Here is a 19,537-nt window from a genome sequence, read left to right as displayed (position 1 = left end):
GAATTACTAAAACCCCTCCTAGCCTGAAAATTTCTGAACTAGGGCTTAAACGTCAACTTTGACCAGTTTAAAATTCTCTTTCTGAGCCATCGAGGGAATATTTTTATTTTTGTTCCTGCCAAAGGTAAATGACCAAAAAGGGAAAAAAACTCAGAGAATATCTGGGGTCTTAGGAGATCTCAGGAGCTGTGAGCTCGGGCATTCCTGCTCCTGTCCTCTGGGTGTCTGATTGCTCCAAGGGTTTCCTCAACCTAGCCTAAGAACTGGGAGAAGAAGAGGTCCACTATCCAGCATTTCCTACACACAAAGAGAATAGTCTGTGTTCATCTTGCTATCAGGTTTTCGACAGTATGTAATGCTATTAATTTTTATAATCTCCCTAATGCATTCATAATATCTTTCCATTCTTTTATTACAAAGGCCCCTGTCAACACTGCAATTACTATCAGAGTCTGTCCAGACAAGTCTTTGAAACTTATTGTAAAGAGCCTCTTTATGTCCACAAAAGATCAAGAGAAAAATGGTGTCACCAGTTCTGTACACTGTGACTTCTCTTTGCATCTCTTCCTGCAAGCAAAGACCTTGAAGTTTTTACTAGCGTCATGCCTTGAGATAATTGTGTAACATAGGAAGGTCATTAATATTTTCCCACAAAGATGGCAACATAGAAGACAGATTCTTTCTAACTGAAATCCCCCCACAACATTTTGTTATCATGAAACCTTTTTTTTTCAAAATGAGGACATCCCCAGGCAGCTGGCTGATGAAAGATGAAATAGAAATGAATGGAGACAGTGCCCAGAGCATCTACCAGCAGTTACCAATTGAATGGGAACCAAGTGCTGTGGTTCCAATAGGGACATAGAGATGGAAGGAGTTTTCAAGATCATCTAGCCTGACTTTGGCTTTTTTACAGTTGAGGAAACTGAAGCACCCAGAGAGCTTAAGTGATTTGGCACCATTTGGAGCAACTAGAAGCCAGAACTTGAACAAGGCTTTTTAGATTCCAAATCCAATGCTCTTTCCAGGATGTGAGGCCTTCTCTATGAATAGTCACTTCTTCTTGTAACTTTATGTCATCCCAACAGAATGCAAGTTTCTTCAGGGCAGGGACTGCATCCCCAGTATCTAGTGCAGTGCCTGGCACACAGTAGGTGTTAGATAAAATTGAGTTAAATAACCTCCCAGTTCTTTTTCAGAGAAAAAGTCAAGTCAACAAGTATTGATTAAATGCCAGGCACTGTGGGAAGTGCAGAGAATCACAGAACTGAAGAGTCAGAAGGGACATTAGGCATCAGTTGGTCCAGCTTCTAATGCTTTAGGAGGGGCGTCTGACCCTAGCAGGTCTGATAAATGTTCAGCTCCTTGCTGCTAGGACGCCTCCAGTGTCAAAGAGCTTCCTTTTCCTGAGTCAAGGCATTCCATCACTGGTAACGTTCATTAGGTGGTTGGTTTTTTACCAGTTGTTCAGTGGAATTTTGCGTATCCATATCATTGGTCGTACTTTAGTTTTCTGGGGGAACATAGGATGAGTCTTATACCTCCTAGATGACATCTTTTAAATTGCTGGAGACAGCTATCACGCCATCTTTTCTCCAAGGTTAAACAATTCAGGCTTTCCCATCATTTCTTATGGGACCACATCAAATTAGATAATATTTGTAAAGCCCTCAGCACAGTACTTGGCACATAAGGAGACAATAAATGCTTAGTATGCCTCTTCCTCTCCCCAGCAGGGTTGACAGACAACTCCTTATTACTTCTCGTCTTTTTCACCCTCCTCTGAGTGGGCTACAGTTTGTCAAGTCTTTAAAATGTGTGGGCAGGGGCAAAATCCATAGTTTGGATGGGCCTGATGGGTGCAGTGTAATGGAATGATTCTTTAATGCGATCAGGGCAGCAGACTTCCTAATTAATTCAGCCTCAGATTTCATTAGCCCCTCTTCCTAGCCACACACAATCAAGTCAGACCTTTAAATCTTTCTTGTGTGAATGGCTGCCAAACGACACCTTCACCATCTTGAATACTTGTGCATTTGCTTTTTTTTTTTTAGCCCAAAGGGACTTTTTAGCACTGTATTTAATACTGTTTAGATTTCATCTTGCTGGACCCAGTTCTTTAACAAGTTTAAAATCTGTCAAACTCTCACTATCATATACCTCCACATCTCTCCATTGTATCTACAAATATAACCCGAGAAATTCTATGCAATATTTTGCTCAAATCTTGCTCAGACATTGTCTATCTATCACAATCCTTGGGTCAACCAAAGTAGTTACCTGATCAAAAATAATTTTTAAAGGGAAATGAAGTTAGCTTGGTCTTACCTGTCTCTGATGAGTCTATCATGGTTTATGGTGACCACTGCTGACCTTTATAAATACTCATAATACTGAGTTATGCAATTCACCAGTTCTAGACCAATGACCTTCCAGTGTATGTACCGAAAGAGCTACAAGTAGGATTGCAGAGCATCTATGAGCGATCTCTGTAAGATCCCACAGGGCTAACTAGGAAGCTGTTGGAGAACAGCCCAGTCAGTTCTACTTTTCACAAAAAGCAAGTACAAGCTGCAAGCTAGAGTCCCCTGAGCTTCACTTCCATTCCTAGCAGGGTTCTAGAACACATGATTGTGAGCGCTTGGACAGTCAGTTCATGATTGTGAGCAGTTAGAAAGAGAGAAGTCAGGAAGACAAGTTGCAGGCTCTTTCTCAGCTTTCCAAGACTTTCCATCAGGCTCTTGCTGAAACTACCTCTAGGAAATGACAACTCAGAGAATTTATGGTTCTTGGGAAAAGGGTGGATGCCACAGTCCCCATGTCAACTCCTGCAGACTCTGGAAGGCCATCTGTTAGAGAATATCCTGAGTCAGCCTCCCCAGACATAGTTTTCATGGATTCTGTCTACAGCCCAGGAAAACTGTCTGATCTGGGAAAGGTACAATGAAGGTAACATCTGAGGCTCAGTACCCTTACTTGGAGGTAGCTCAGCTCTCCACAGGTATCCAGTCAAGTCACAGAAAAATGAAGAATCTCCAAGGATGTTGGAAAACAAAAATAATGACCAATAGGGTAGGGCCTGTATTTCCCCTCAACAAATCCATCTTTCCCATAGAGTGTTTCAAACTACCTCTAATCAGGAAAGAGGAGCCTTATCACAGAAACTACAACATATTCCAGAAATCACCAAGTCACAGAGCTCAAAGGAACCTTACAAGGCACCTACCCCAAACCCCTCATTTTTATAAATAAGGAAACTGAGGCCCCAAGAGACTAATGACCTGTGCTAGTATGAATGGTTGGGGGCGGGGTTTGAACCCTGGTCCATGGACCCCAAAGTCAAAGCTCTTTCTACTACACTACAAATGACACCCTAGAACGATTCTTTGACAGCAAAGATTGTTTCATTTTTTTGTTTTTCTTTTCTCCACCCCTAGTTCCATGCCTGGCCCATGGCAGGTGCTTGAGAAATGCTCATTTAATTAGACTGAGTTGTTGCCTACCTCGGCCAGATTACGGATAACATTATCACCAGTGTGGCTGTCCAGCCTTTCTGGCCCCACTGAAGCATTCATTCTGCTACAAGGCAACTCACTCCTCCACAATGGATGTTCCCTTGCTCTCAAAGCAAGATTTCACCCTCAGGTTTCTGCCCGTGTGTCATTGGTGGAGCACTGTGCTGGAGCCATGACGTGCTCGTGAGGCAGAGATGGGAATCATCGGCCCTCAGAGCTGGACAGCAGCTCACAAGCTGCCAGTGCAGAACACAGGGGAGCCAGAACCCTCCCGGGAAAAGACTTGGAGGCATTCGGCCGATATTCACTCAAGGTCCCAGACAAGACTAGGACACGATGGCAAGGAGTGTAATCAACACCACTGGAGGGATGTCCACAATGGTGAGCACATGATATGACTGAAACATTCCAGTGGAACTGCAGCAACTGATGCTTCTGTGTCTCTGATGAGCCTGTGGCCCGATGTTTGGATGACCTTTACTGGTTTATGAGAAATTACTTTTTTAACCTCAGCCTCTTGGCTTCCCTGGATTCTCTCAAAGTTCAGGTCATCCCATCATCCGCACAGAACCTGCCCTTCACTCCCTGACCACACTCCCTACTGCCTTCCCTCTGAGATTATCTTCCATTTGCACAGACTGTATGGACGTATTTTCCCCATGTTATCTTCCCAATGGTAACATAAGTAGAACCATATTTTTGCCTTTCTTTGCAACCCCAGTACTAGCACTAAATGTTTAATAAATGATTATCAACCCACCAACTCTCTGATGGCAAGACTGAGCTCAAAAATATGTTGCCACCATTCACACAGATGAAGATTCTCTTCCCAATTCTGAGCTTAAAATCACAAAGTCATATTGTTTCTCACCTATGACTCATATTTACTAAAATGTTTTTCCTCTAATGATAATAATAATAATCAATATGTCTAAATAATAACAGTAATTTTTTTTCTTTTACCATCTGCAGGGCTGGAGTGGTAGAGAGACTTCAGGGCTAGTTCATTGAACAAAGACATGTCTTCTAACATCACTCTTGCTGCCTCAACATTAACTGGATTGGTTAATGTTGGATTACAAAGCATAACCTGGAGGAAGACAAACAGGGCAGGTAGAAAATTTTATAAGTAACCTTCCCCCCTCCTCAGTGCATTAATATATCATCTACCAGGGCTGGGAGAGGGGGTCAAATGGAAATGAACAGCCTCCATTTGACCTGATAAATCCATGAACCAAATATTGAAAACAAAACAAGTTCCTCTCCTACTATGTTCTGTAAAATTGATGTGGATTATTTGGGAAATGGATTGAGTTGTGCTGAGCCGCAGCCATCACAGAATCATTTTAGACTTGATGGCCATCTAGTGTAACCCCTACTTGACCAAGAATTTCTTCTACTACCTACCTGTCAAGTGGCCATCCAACTTTCAGTAAGGAGAGTACACTATTTCGCAAGGCAGCCCATTTCACTTTGGGTCAGCTTAGATTATTAGGAAATTGTTTTGTTTTCTGGTATCAATGAACCTCAAGATTAAAATGGCCTCTTTGTCCTTTCTACCCACTATTTCTGGTTCTGTCCCCTGGGGCCAACCAGAAAACAGTTAATCCTCTTCTACAATGAACTACATTTTCTTCCTGAGTTGGAATGTTTTGCCAGATTTTATATTTAACTTGTCTATATTGTGAGGGTATAACTATGTTAAGACAAAATTGATAGAACTTCATTACTTAAATGAAAGTTTTAAATTCACAAGACGAAGCATTGCTCTAACCACAGTGTGATTCTATGGATATTAATATACTTAGCCCCCCTGACCTCAGTTTTCACATCTATAAAACGAGCAAGCTGGGTCTGGTGACTTCTCGGGTTCATTTTGGTCCTAGATCTGAGAGTTTGTGACTCTGTGAACAATTACTCTATTTGCTCCATTTCCATTCCACAACTGGATTTCGCCAAGACTTAAGAAATGTCTTTTGTGTGCCAGCCACACATTGTGATAGACTGTTGAGTTCAAAGACAAAACAGTGTTCTGACCCTCAAGGGGCTTATATTCTATGGCCTGTTAAGGGTATCTTAAATCCCCTTCCAAAGGCTGTTTCATTGATTCTGTTGCAGAGCTTTTGGACAAATCACATGAATTCCTGGCAGCTTTAACAGAACTCATCAGTTCAATGAGGCCATGGGCTGTTTTTTCCATCATAAAGAAAATGGTCTTTGGCTGCCCCAAAGGCAAATATTTATTCTAAAAATCAGAACTGTATATGGCATGCATTTTAACATGCAAAAGTGTACAGAGAAAATGTGGTCATGGTGGAAGCTATTGAAAGAACCGTAGTGTAGACAGGGCCTCCATTAACCCCTGACAGGAGCTATATAAATAATGACAATATTTCTCTGATTAAAATCAGCATCTGGTTTTCCAAAAGCAAGGGGAAAAATTATCTTCTAGGAGCTCTACTGCTGTCATTAGTGTGTTCCCGTTTGGAAAATGGATTCAGATGCTTTTCCAACAGGCACCTCATCATTGCTTAAATAAAAGTTTTGAATAGATAGGAGCATATCTTTCAAAGTGGGCAGGAAACAGATGAAACTTGTCTCTAAGAGAACGGTTTGGGGTATTTGTCTTTTTAAAAAGAAGCAGGGGAGGGAGAGAGAGTAGCAGCCATCTGACATGGAGAGACACATCTGGTAAAGTTTACTTGGCATGCTTTGAGCTATCCTCTTTTCCAAAGACCCCTAACTGCCCCTTCCCAGTTATAACCTAGACATCAACCATTAAGTAATGATACTTAATGATGAAAAAATAGTAGCAAAAATTAGAAGTATCAATTACAGATGTGTCCCACTATAATTCCTCATGGCTTCTTGAAAAGATGGGAGTTCCATCTAGAAGTTGACCCTGTATTTATAGCCAGAAACAAAAAGACAATTTTGAGGGAGGGAATATTTAGAAGTGTGGAAGGTAATTATCTGATATATAGAGGTACAATTAAATCAACAGGCAAGATTTGCCCTAATAGAGTTAAGTCTCATGAATTTATGTGGACTTGGAATCTATGCTCTCTGGACATGGCTTAAGCAGGCTCTTCCTCTAGTATAACATATAAGCAAAGGGGAGTTGGCTCAGCAAAGTGAACAAGCAAGGCAGTAAGGGGGAATGGTTAGTCTACTCAGTTAACTTGCTGAAAGTGCTTAAGACATATTTAGTGATGGTTGAAGAAAACTTGAAAATAACAATGAAGACACTGTCGAAGCCTTGTCAGGAAAATGCTGAGTGCAGATTTTGTTTTTCCAAAGGAAAAATGGCTCATGGAACGAGAGTTGGAGGGGCCTTTAGAGGTCGTGTGACCTTGGGCAACTCTCTTGGCTGCTCTGAAACTCAGTTTCTTCGTCCCAGTTTTCTGATGATCCTATGACCTGGCCCAATGCCCTCACTTCACTGATGAGGAAAGATGATTAAAAAAAAAAAAAGATTGTTTTCGGGGCAGAGCCAAGATGGCGGAGTGAAAGTAGTGACTTGCTTGGGCTCTCCCCCAAACCCCTCCAAATACCCATAAAAATGGCTCTAAACAAATTCTAAAGCAGCAGAAGCCATAAAAAAGACAGAGTGAAGCCTTCCAGCCCAAGACAACCTGGATGATCAATCATCATATCGCGCTGGGCAGGGAAAGGAGCGCAGCTTGGTGTGGGCAGGCAGGCCGTGGCGAACTTGGAGCAGGCTTCAGAGGACTGAATCCTGGGTAGCTATGGAAGCTTCCAGACTTCTCAACACACAAACGCCAAAGACAACTTTGAAGGTCAGTGGGAAAAGTCTGCTTCTGTGGTGCTAAGAGAGGAGCGAGGTAGTCTCAGCTCCATTCCCTGAGCATGGCCTGGGGCAAAGGCTGCCTCCTGAGGTTCAGGCCCATAGACTGAGGGGGAATCCAGTGGCTGGTCAGAGGGGGATTGCAGGAATCTCTTTGCCAGTGCTGAGGCAGGAATCTCTTGCTTTGCCCATGCTTGGATCTGGGTGACAGTCCTGGGTGGCAGTCCTGGGGCGAGGAGGAGCACTGGCTTGGTGAAGCTTGTAGTGGCTGTAGAGAGAAAACCCACCTCACAGTTCCAGGACAGAAAGAAGTGCTTGTGGTCACTAATAGACCAGAGCACAGGCCAGGAAAGGAGTAAACACCTCGCCCCTTATCATACCACCTTGGAGGAACTGAAAATTTACAGGTCCCTACAAGTATCTCTGACAACAGCTGTACAAACCCTCCAAAGCTTGGGACAGTACATTCTCCACATTGGAAGCAGAGTTGTACCTTAACAAAGAGTTTAAAACTCAAGTAACTGGCCGGGATCATGAGCAAGCAGCCCAAAAAGAGTCAGACTATATCATCTTACTCTGGCGACAAAGAAGATCAAAACATGCAACCAGAAGACAACAAAGTCAAAGCTCCTACATCCAAAGCCTCCAAGAAAAATATGGATCAGTCCCAGGCCTTGGAAGAGCTCAAAAGGGATTTTGAGAAGCAAGTAAGAGAAGTAGAGGAAAAACTGGGAAGAGAAATGAGAGTGATGCAAGAAAATCATGAAAAACAAGTCAACAGCTTGCTAAAAATACTGAAGAAAATAACACCTTAAAAAATAGCCTAACCCAAATGGCAAAAGAAGTCCAAAAAGCCAATGAGGAGAAGAATTCCCGAAAAAGAAAAATTGGCCAAATGGAAAAGGAAGTCCAAAGGATTGCTGAAGAAAATACTTAATTAAAAATTAGAATAGAGCAATTGGAAGCTAGTGACTTTATGAGAAATCACGACACAGTAGAACAAATCCAAAAGAATGAAAAAATAGAAGACAATGTAAAATATCTCATTTGCAAAGCAACTGACCTGGAAAATAGATCCAGGAGAGAGAACTGAAAATTTTTTTTCCCTCCAACTACCCTAATACTGACAAAGGTCTCAGGAGTTATAAATATCATCTTTCCATGCAGGAATGTAAACAGTTCAACCTTAATAAGTCTCTTATGATTTCTCTTTCCTGTTTACCTCTTCATGTTCCACTTGAGTCTTGTATTTGAAAGTCAAATTTTATATTCAGCTCTGGTCTTTTCATCAAGAATGCTTGAAAGGCCTGTATTTCACTGAATGACCATTTTTTCCCCTGAAGGATTATACTCAGTGTTGCTGGGTAGGTGATTCTTGGTTGTAATACTATCTCCTTTGCCCTCTGGAATATTATATTCCATGTCCCTGTGGTCTTTAATGTAGAAGCTGCTAAATCTTGTGTTATCCCAATTGTGTTTCCAGAATACCTGAATTGTTTCTTTCTGGAAGCTTACCTGAGAACTCTGGAATTTGGCTACAATTTTCCTAGGAGTTTTCCTTTGGGGATCTCTTTCAGGAGGAGATTGGTGGATTCTTTCAATTTCTATTTTGCCCTCTGGTTCTAATATATCAGGGCAGTTTTCCTTGATAATTTCTTGAAAGATGATGTCAAGGCTCTTTTTTTGATCATGGCTTTCAATAGTTCAACAATTTTTTTAAAAGGTCCCTGCCCTCAAGGAGCTTGCCTTCTATTGAATATAGCATGTACACAGCTAAGTCCATATGGAATACTCACAAAATAAACAGCAAATGATTTTTTTAGGGCAGGGACTAAAAGCTGAAGTAACCAGCAGAGGCTTCTTCCATTCCAGTGATCTATGAGTCTTTCTGGAGGCCCTCGCAGCATAGGGAATGACAATAAGATGCTCTCTGTGCTTGTCCAGCAACCTCATCACCATCAATACCCCAACAGCAAAGTGCTCCCTCCCCCCATTTTATCCATGTGGACCCAAGGCCCAACTCCGTGGTCTGATCACAGATTTTTTTTTAATGATTTAAATATAATCTTTTTTATACTTTAGGTGACTAGTGAAATGAAAATTTCAAAAATTAAAGGAAAAATTATATTAGTCTTTTCTTACCTGAATAGAAAGTAAGATGCTACTTAGCGTATAGTTAGTATCCCAATGATCAGGGCTATCTAGAAAATCTATACATGGTCGGCCAGATTTGGGGTCAACTGTTTGAAAAACAAATAAAAGAAAGTGTCAACATTCAATAAAAATGTAATGATTAAATAGCTACTTTGTGCCAGACACCCTACTAGATATTAGAGGTACAAATACAAAACACAAAACAATTCCTTCTCTCAAGCAGCTTCCGGGTTGCCCAAAGAGAAACATACATATAGGAGCACGTAGAAGTTCAATATAAGGTATTTAGGGAACTGTTGGGAGATAAGGAAAGGCTCCGTGTACAAAGGGGTACTTGAGCTCCATTCTGAAAGAAGAGAGGGATTCTGTGAGGCAGAGATAAAGAGGGAGGCAGGGAGAAATGGGAGACGGGCAAAAGCCATTTTGCCTGGGCCAATGAATGTAGGGAAGGGAGTAATGCATACTGAGATTGTAGAGGTAGGATGGGACCAGGTTGGGAAGGGGTGTAAAAGCCAAACAGAGGGTAAATCCAGAGATAAGAAGAAGCCCCTTAAAGTAATTAGTGGAGTAAGGGAGTGACCCGGTAGAATTTTCACTTAAAGACAATCACTTTGCAGCTGGATAGAAAGTAGATTGGAATGAAAATGGAAATGGAAAGTAAATTGAAATTTTGCAATAAGGGGACCAATTGGGAGGCTGTGGCCATAATTTAGATGGGAGGTGCTAAGGACCAGACTTAGTCTAGTATAAAAGGGAGGGACTTGGAAAGACAAGGAGTAATGGTGCCAATGGCAGAAGATTTGCTTTGCTACTCACCCATCTGTGTCTTACCATTGGGATGGAAGGGAATAGGGCTAAATGCCACAACTGGAGGGACATTGTTGTAGTCCACCGAGAACTTCATCAACAATGGGAATGTAAATCCTGGGATAAAGAAACAAAAGTCACACCGTCCAGATCGGCTGACTCACAAATGCTGTTTCTCCAGTAAGAGTGGAATGACTCTGTCCTCCCTCTGCCCCCTTTGTGGACCTTTCATGACAAATAGTGCCCAAAATACACAGAAGGGAGGACCCGAGGCCCAGAAGAGGGAATATCAACAGTGTGATTTTATTACAGCGGGGCTCAACTTAGAAAAACAGCACATGACAAAACTTCATAGTTTCTTATTTAATCTTTCTTGTTGTTGTTCTTTATGGTATATTGAAATGTTCATGTATGTTAATGATTAAATTCATAGTTCAAAAGGAAAAAAATAGAGAGTGGCAGGGCCGCTGGCTAACAGAAATGCCGAACACCAAAATGGGCCAGTGAGCACCAGCAGTGCCGGGGGTGGGAGACCAAGGAGGACAGTACAAGGGCAGGGCTGCTTCCAGGAGACAACGGTGGAAGAGGCTTCAGCATACTGGAGAGGCGCCTTCCTCTCCTTCTCCCGCCAAGCTCAAGGTTCACTGCAGTCACCAAAACAGTAACTGGGGGAGTCAGAGCAAAGGAAAGAGAAGCTAGGGTGGCTTGAGCTCCTGACTCACCACTGTGGCAGGATGAGTGTGGGGGTGGCCCCAACACAGCAGTGATGAACAGCTGAGGCATCTGGCTAGCCTGCTGGGAAGGCTTCTGCATGTGGTTCTACTGAGCGTCCCTGTTGTCTGGACCTTGACCAACGTCATCCATAGCCTGGCTATGTAGGTCTTTCTGCACGCTGTGAAGGGGACACCCTTTGAGACCCCCAACCAAGGTAATACCCAATGGACTACGGGCTCCAGTTCACCTGCTCCAGAAAGTTCCTCAGTATTTCTCCCATTGTGCTCTACCTCTTGGCCAGCTTCTACACCAAATATGACGCTGCTCACTTTGTCGTCAATACGGCTTCACTACTCAGTGTACTACTGCCTAGGTTACCCCAGTTCCATGGTGTCAGTCTCTTTGGCATCAATAAATACTGAGACCTGGCAATGATCACTTAGGTATGGGCAAGGGAAGGACAAAGAGCAAAGGCCTGCCCTATGCTCCTTCTCTTTAGCTACTGAAGACCTGGTGATCAACTGACCTTTTTTGCCAACTCCAGGGAGATGAATTTGGGGGTTAATATGACTCCCCTATACAAGTAAGGGCAGGTTCCTTAGAATCAAGAAAGATGGAGAGGGTCTGGGCCCACTCTCTTGTCTGGTGCTATGGATTTTCTTTTCCAACTATCTATATCATTGCTATATATTTCTTCGTAATAGGAGCTATTTTTCATATGTAAATCTAGGATAGTCAGCAGAACTTTGTGGGAAGCAAGGAGAAAAACTACATTCTTCCTAATCTTAAATTTAAAATAAACCTCTTTCTAATTGTGTTAAAAATGATATTTTAAAAAAATAGCTCAATGCCCCCAATTAACCTACACTCCAAATCATCGAAAGCCAGATTAATGAGGCTTTCCTCTATTTTCTTCATTTTCTTCATTCCATTTTAAAATGGAAAATCCAAACTATGAAAGAAGATCAACAATTTTATGGGAATTTTGTTCACCCAGATGGCTAAAAAGTATTCCCTGTCTTAGATGTGATTTACAGTGTTGAGATTTTTTTAAAAATGCAGTGAGTAAAGATAAGACATCTTCAAGATCCAAATTGTGATCAAATGAGACAAGTGTTCATCAGACAGCTTTTAAAATTTCCTTCATGGTATCTGAAAATTCTGATGAAAAATCTCTGATGCATACAATCAGAGAAATACACGACAAGAAGCAGGGGAAGGGCTAATCATATAGCAAGAGCAATGGATGGCCATTGGACAGCACTTCTGATCCATTATTACTCATGCCTCATTAAGAGGTGGAATAGAAGTCATCCGCCATGTTGGAGGGACACCTATGGGTGAAGCAATCATACAGGATAGTAAGGCATGGCTGCATTTGGACTTTCATTCTTGAAAGAAACATCTGCAGGGATGGCATAATAGATGCTTTGAAGTATTATGGTATTTTCTAATTTTACAGCATGCTATTTTTTATTAAGTAGTGGGGCCTCTTGAACTCATTTCTACTTCACTTGGGATTTGGGGTGACTTGTGTACATGCTGTTCTGCATAGTCTGCTGCATGAGGGCAGGGCCTTGGTCTTACCTCGATGTTGCTCCCTCGGGTGCCCAGTGAGGTGTGCTGGTCATAACAGACATTTAATAAAATGTGTCCCATTATCATACTATTGGCAGAACTGTGGAGTGATCTAATTGTTATCAATTTGGAATTACGTCAGAAAATTGGTTAAACTGTCCACACCAGTGGACCTAACAAATGCTACCACTAGATCTATACCATGAGGAGGTCAAGGATAGAAAAAGCACCTACATATGCCAAAATGTTCATTGCAGAGATCTTTGTGTTAGGAAAGGGGCAAGGAATGGGTGCCTATCAGTTGAGGAATGACTGAAAAAGAAAACTATGGCATATGAATGACATGCAATGTTATTGTGCAGAGAAAAATGACAGATATGAGAAATTCAGAGAAACTCAAAGATTTTCATGAACTGGTACAGAGCTAAATATTTAGGACCAATAGAGACAATGGTAATAGAAATGGAAAAGATCGCTGAAAAGAAGTCAAATTCTGAGTAATCGCAAAGCCACTGAATGTTCCAGAGAACAGATAACAAAGCCCAAGCTCCTGCCCCTCCCCCCAACCCCTCATCCCAGAGCGGACAGAATGCTGGGTACGGCACCAGGTGGAAGTGCCATGTCTGAGGTTCTTGCTTGGTTTTCCTATGGGTAGGGAGGAGTTGAAATGATTGTGACATAAAAACCAAAGAGCAATAAAATGTATTTTAAAAAGAAAACTTAAAAGATGTGCTAGTATTTCTTAATAGGAAATCACAAACCTTCCCAAACTGTATCCTTCAGGCCTTCAACTTCTGCTAGCCATTTGAGTAAATCATTACTTAGTGGAGTCACAGTTATGCCCTTCGATAAGGAAAAAAACAACAAAGCAATCAGAAAAGCAAACTACAAGTGTTCAAATGTTAAAATGAACAGTAATGACTTGCCCTGGCCTGTGTCTGATACATGTTTATGCTTAAGATTTCCTGTTCATGGCAAAATCAACTAGCTAGCAGTGTGACCCTGGGCAAGCCACTCAGCACTTCTTAGCAATGGTTTCCTCATCTGAAAAATGGAGATAATAATAGCACCTGCCTCAAAAGGTTACTGTGAGGATCAAATGAGGTGACATATGGTAAGAGCTACACAAAGCTTAAGGCACTATATAAATGCTAGTTATTATTATTGTTATCATTATTAATTGTCAATAATAATAATAGCTAACATTTGTACAGAGCTTACATATGGGCCAAGGGCTGTGCTAAGCACTTTTCAAATATTATCTCCTTTGATCTTCACAGTAACCCTTTGAGGTCCGTGCTATTATTATCCCCATTTTACAGATGAGCAAACTGAGACAAACAGTGACTAAGTGACTTGCCCAGGGTCAGATAGGTAGGAGGGATCTGAAACTGGATTTGAACTCAGGTCTTCCTGACTCCAGTCCAGTACTCTATCTACACAGTCACCTAGCTGCCTATATAATATCATTGTTATTGTTACATCTAGAGCTAAAAGGGGTCTTAGAGATCATCTAATTAAATGCCCTCATTTTACAGATGAGAAAGCTGAACCCCACGTAAGGTATGTAACTTGCCCAAGGATGCATAGGGAATACATGGCAGATGCAGGATTCAAACACAGGGGCTGGGATTTCAAGGTCAGCATTCCTTTCCCTGTACCACACTGCATTCCAATTCAGATACTTCAAAATTAGATTATAAGTTTCCTGAGGATAAGGTCTGTTTTGATTTTGTCTTCGTATCCCCACTGCCTGGGTCACTGGCAACAGAGACAGATAACAAAGCCAACATTCTCCACTGGGACTCTTTGGATGAATGAGAAGGTTGGTGGACCCCTACTCTGAATTTGAAAGGACATGGATGGAAGCCACAAAGGATGGCATACGTGGATGGGTTGTGATCTGCGTCTTTGAAGGGAAATCCCAAACTGAAGAGATCCCAGGCCCATTAGAGAATTTGAGTATCCCCAGAACCAAACCAACACCATGTACATAGGATGATGGATTCAGAAATGGAAGAGGCCCACCTGGCCTAATGCCTTTATTACTAGTGAGGAAACTGAGGCTCAGAGAGGTTAATTAAGTTGCCAAAGGTCACACAGGTAATATGAGGAATGATTAAAATTAAATTGAAAAAAATTATAATCACAGAAATTCAGAATTATGGTCAATGATGGCTCAAATCAAAAAATGAGATTTTTTTATATGCGTATTTTTTCAAACACTCAGCAAACTCCTCTTTAAATTGGAGTAAATGTACTACAAGAAGTGAAATATATTTACCAAGAAAGACACATTTTAAAAACTTTATACTTTTTTTAAAAGTTAATTAGATTTTATACCTTAAGGTCTGCAATGTGAGAATCAGATGAGATAAAAATTGTAAAACAATTAGAACGCTGCCTGACACATGGTAAGTACTACATACATGTTAGCTGCTACTACTACTATTACTATTACCGCTACTGCTGCTGCTGCTGCTACTATAACAACTACTACTAGTGTGGCTGCTGCTGCTACTGTTACTGCTACTGCTGCTGATCTGCTACTACTCCTACTCCCGCTACTGCTTACTTCTGCTGCTACTACTCCTACTACTACTCCTACTGCTACTACTGCTGCTGCTACTCCTACTATTATTGTTTTCACAACACCCTGGTAAATGAATTGTCATCATCCCCACCTTACAGTTGAAGAAGCTGAGGCTGACAGATTAAGTGACTTGCCCAGGGTCATACAGCTAGTAAGCATCTGAGGCTGGATCGAACTCAAGTTTTCCCAGCTCCGGGTCCAGCACACTATTCACTGCACTGCCTGGCTGCCTCCTAGGTATTTTAAGTCATTGAGGATTCCACACAATGCAAGGTTTTACTATTAATAGCTAGCATTAGAGAGCACTTTAAGGCTTCTAAAGCATTTTTCGTATGTCAGGCTATCTGATCCATAGATTCATTCATCATAGATCATTGTTAACAAAGATGCTGAGCCCTTGAACTGGGCTGAGGAGACATGAGTTCAAACCCTAGTTTGAACGGTATGTCTGTACAACTTGAGTAAATCACCTCTCAGCCTCAGTTTTTCTCATCTTTAAAATGAAGGTGCTACTTTTATTCCCTACCTCCTACAGCTGTGACAAGGAAAGTCCTCTGGGAATTTCAAAGTGCAGTGATGTTTGTGTTATAACACAATTTAAAACATTTCATGTTCTTTTTCACCAGAGGGCCAACAAATTCCCACTTGGCACATTGGACTCTGCCGCCTTCTGGGTTCCTCTAGCACCATCCTGAGATCAGTAACAATAGCAGAATCCCTCACAGCCTTAATGGATGCAGTGCTCTAAAAAGCAGGTTAGGGAGACCACATGCCAGCCCCATCCGGGGATAACATTGAGGTACTTGCTGGTGTCATCCCATTGAAATGGAGGAAGGTGGCACTAGACAAAGTGCGGAGTTTCGAATCAAACAATCTGGTTTCATATGCTAGCACGTGTCTTAGCACAGCACCACTTCAGGGCAGTGTCTGACATAGAGTAAGCTCTTAATAAATGCCAGTTACCAAATGACTGACACTATCTGAGAGTTCCTTTCTCTGGGCCTCAGTTTCCTCTTTTGTAAAAGGAAGGAGTGGATTGAAGGCCTTTCCAGCTCTAATTTATGGTTGCCAACCCCTTCTTTTTTCCATTCTCACTTCTCTCTGTCTCTCTTTGTCTCTCTATCTTTATATCTCTGTGTCTCTCTCTCTTCTTCTTCTTCTTTTTCCTCCTCCTCCTCCTCCTGCTCCTTCTCCTCCTCCTCTTCAGCTCTTGTCTAAGGCCTGCCAGTGACCATCATTTACCTTGCTTAACAATTGGTGGCTTTAGGGTCCAATGGAGTAGAAGTCTTTAAAGCTACACAGTGGCATTGACGTATAGGTGCTACTATTTAGGTGAAGAATATAATAGAGAAAAAACTTGAAATCAAGTGCTCTTGCGTTCAGATAGGGCTTAAATACCACATGCCTGACTTGAGAGGCAGCAGATTCAGTGGCTAGGAGGCCAGCCTTGGCGTCAGGAAGACGTGGGTTCTGATATATAGCTGTGTGACTTGGGGTAAGTCACTTACCCTTTCACTTCCCTAGGCTACTCTCTAAGACTATAGATTATAAAGCACATGCTCATTTGCTTTGGCAGCAGCAGTTTGTTCATTGGCAGTTCCCAACACCAAAAAAAAATCACAAATCCAGCCCAAGATACTCAATGGAAGAACTCTTTAGAATAGCGTAAAAAGAAGGGTATTAAGAGGTCATACAATCCAACTCATAACTGAATCATTTGTCTCTTCTACAACAACTCCCTGTACCTCAGTTTCTTTATTTGTCAAATAAGGAAATTGGATTACAAGATAGTAGCACTAATAATAGCTGATGTTCTATAGTGATTTCCAGTTTACAATGAGCCTTCTCTTGTGTACTTTTTTCCAATCTAGATAATCTATAAGAAGTGGTTCTTCACCCTCCAGTGACGGGAAACTCACTTCCTCTGTGGGAGTCCGTTCCATGGCTGGACAGCTCCAACCTATCTTTGCAATTTGGACTTTGAGAGCCTTTCCACCCGATTGTGAAAGACCACACGCAGGATCATAGATTTTGATTGGGAAGGTACTTGGGAGGTCATCAAGTCAAACCTCTGCCTTTTAAAGATGAGGAAAGGGAAGCCTTAAGTGACTCATCTCAGGTCACACAGGTGCCACAGTCATGGTGCCAAAATGTGAAGCCAGGAGGCAGCTAGGTGGCACAGTGGATAAAGCGCCAGCCCTGAAGTCAGGAAGACCTGAGCTCGAATGCGGCCTCAGACCAAACTGTGACCCTAGGCAAGTCACTTAACCCCAATTGCCTAAAAAACAAAACAAAACAAAATGTGAAGCCAGGTCTTCTGACTCTTCTGACTTCTGACCCTGCTCCTGCTATTGCACCATGAAGACGAGAGGGAAAACATCAAGATTTAAAAAAAAAAAACAAAAAACTGATCACTGCAGGCAATACCATCCCCTCCTCCCGCAACACCCATCCTTCCTACTCACAAATAGGTCTTGTTCTTGGAGGTCCATGAATTCTTTTTCCAGCAACAAGTAAGACCTGCAATGCATGGTAGGGCTGCAGGGATGTAGGCGCCTGCCCACACACAAGCTTGCTCCCAAGCTGAGGCAAGGGCAGGTGTCCTTCCAAGCACTTCCTGGAGCTGTCCTACGAGGGGCTTCTCACTGCTCCCAAGGGGAGGAAAGCCTCAGTCCGGGGGCTCACGAAGGCTCCGCTTCTCCTGGGCTCAGCATGGTTAACCCAAGGATGCTTGGGATAGCCAACGCCTTGCTGGCGATGGGCTCTCCCGACGGTTGGGCTGCGTCACCTCCCAGCCCAGGCCAGGGGAGGAAGTCCGAGGGCCTGCGGCACCTGGAGGTATGCTCACACACAGGACAGCGAGAAGGGGGCTCCAAGTGTGTGTGTTGCTACCGACAGCAACATAGGCCGTAGGATGGTGACGGAGGGTCGTGATGGATGGAGGACTTATTGGGCCACTGTGGGTTGGTGTGGTGGGCGTTGCTGGGGGATTGGTTGCCCCGGCACCCGCGAGGGGGCGGGACGAGAAGTCTCCGCCTTCTCCAATCAGCGAGGGGGAAAGGCCGGCTGGCCCAGCTCCGAGGTCAATCGTCCAATGACCCCACTTTGGAAAGGCGGGGACTACCCAGCCCAGAGGCGGTTGTCCCGGCGACTGGCAGACGCCGAGCATCATCCGGGCGGGCCCAGCCAGGGCTAGTCAGAGGCTGCGGAGTCAGAGCTGGGAGCCCTTCTGGTGGGCTCTGTAGGACCTTAGAGCTCCAGGAACGAAAGTGTCCCTTTTACATAGGAGCCAGCCCCCCCCCAACTGTCGGACTAAGTGATTCGGACCTCTAACCCACTGAGCCCAAGTCTCAGAATGTTAGAGCGGTGGGAAGCGTCCTTAGAAATCCAAACATCGGAACATAGAACGTAGAACGCAGGAGGAGGAAGGCAGCTGAGACCCTAGAACGTCTTAGCAGAGAGGAGAGAGAAGCTTTAGAAACAGAACCCAAGCCCTGGGAGGGGTCTTAGTACTCTTAAGATGCAGAAAAGAAGGGAGAGTGGCTACTGTATAGAGCTGATGGCCTGGGGGAGAATTGAAGGGTCGAAGGATTTGGAGGTCACAAGAGGATGAAGAGTAGCCAATAAGTTCATTGTCAGATATCATTAGATCTCAGAATTTTCTAACGTGAAGGTGGTATATTTGTGTGTGTGGCTGAGGTAGAGTGGAGGAGTAGCTTATGGAAAGTGAGTAAATTAAGGAACTGAGTGATTAGGGTGTTTAAGGGAGAGTCAATACATATGTTGAAACCTCCTTCTTATGTGAGAGTTGGCACTGGAGAAAAGTAGAGGGGGGGGAAAGCTCTTATTAGAGAATGTCAGAGCTGGGAGAGACCTTGGAAACATTTGGTCTTAGAACAAGGAACATAAAAATGTTAGAACAAGAACTAGTTAGAGGAGGAGAAAACCTTAGAAACATAGGATGATAGAATGAGGAACAAAGAATTCAAAATCAGGGCAGGAAGGCACCTTTGGTATATAGGGGGTGGGAACAAGGAACATAGAACAGTAGGGCAAGAAAGGGGTGATGCTGGAGAGGAACATCTAAACACAGGCTATCAGAGCTAAAGGTGAACTTAAAAATATAGAATGTTAGAGCTGGAAGGAGCCTTCACCACATCTAATGTTAGGACATCAGAGCAGAAAGAGTCCCTAGAGTGGTAGAACAAGGAACACAGGAGGAATAAAGATGCAGGCAGTGTCCAGCAACACAGAATACAAGGACATGGAGTAGATCAGAGCTGGAGGGAAGCTCAGAGACCACTGAGTCCTTCTTATGGAATAGAGAAATGAGGTCCAAAAAAGAGTAGTCACCCAAAATCACCTAGA

General features: G+C 42.9%; 1 protein-coding gene and 1 pseudogene across 1 annotated transcript in view; one reads left to right on the top strand and one right to left on the bottom strand.

Annotated features, from left to right (window-relative positions):
* The window catches only part of UBE2U (ubiquitin conjugating enzyme E2 U), a 70,384-nt gene extending 51,479 nt beyond the window's left edge, over positions 1-18,905 (bottom strand). Inside the window, exons 1-5 of the mRNA XM_020993169.2 lie at positions 17,635-18,905; positions 13,338-13,419; positions 10,309-10,401; positions 9,466-9,563; positions 4,479-4,605 (exon numbers count right to left, since the gene is read on the bottom strand). Coding sequence (XP_020848828.1) covers positions 4,479-4,605; positions 9,466-9,563; positions 10,309-10,401; positions 13,338-13,419; positions 17,635-17,700 — 466 coding nt within the window. The 5' untranslated portion in view covers positions 17,701-18,905. The remainder of the gene's footprint in view (positions 1-4,478; positions 4,606-9,465; positions 9,564-10,308; positions 10,402-13,337; positions 13,420-17,634) is intronic.
* LOC110212885 (ORM1-like protein 2 pseudogene) lies at positions 10,765-11,420 on the top strand (annotated as a pseudogene).
* Positions 18,906-19,537: the final 632 nt, after the last annotated feature.

The sequence above is a fragment of the Phascolarctos cinereus genome, unplaced genomic scaffold (genome assembly GCF_003287225.1).
Source record: "Phascolarctos cinereus isolate Bilbo 61053 unplaced genomic scaffold, phaCin_HiC Scaffold_5;HRSCAF=322, whole genome shotgun sequence".
NCBI lineage: Eukaryota > Metazoa > Chordata > Mammalia > Diprotodontia > Phascolarctidae > Phascolarctos > Phascolarctos cinereus.
The sequence above is the reverse complement of the archived record's forward strand: the minus strand, read 5'-3'. Positions and strand labels throughout refer to the sequence as shown.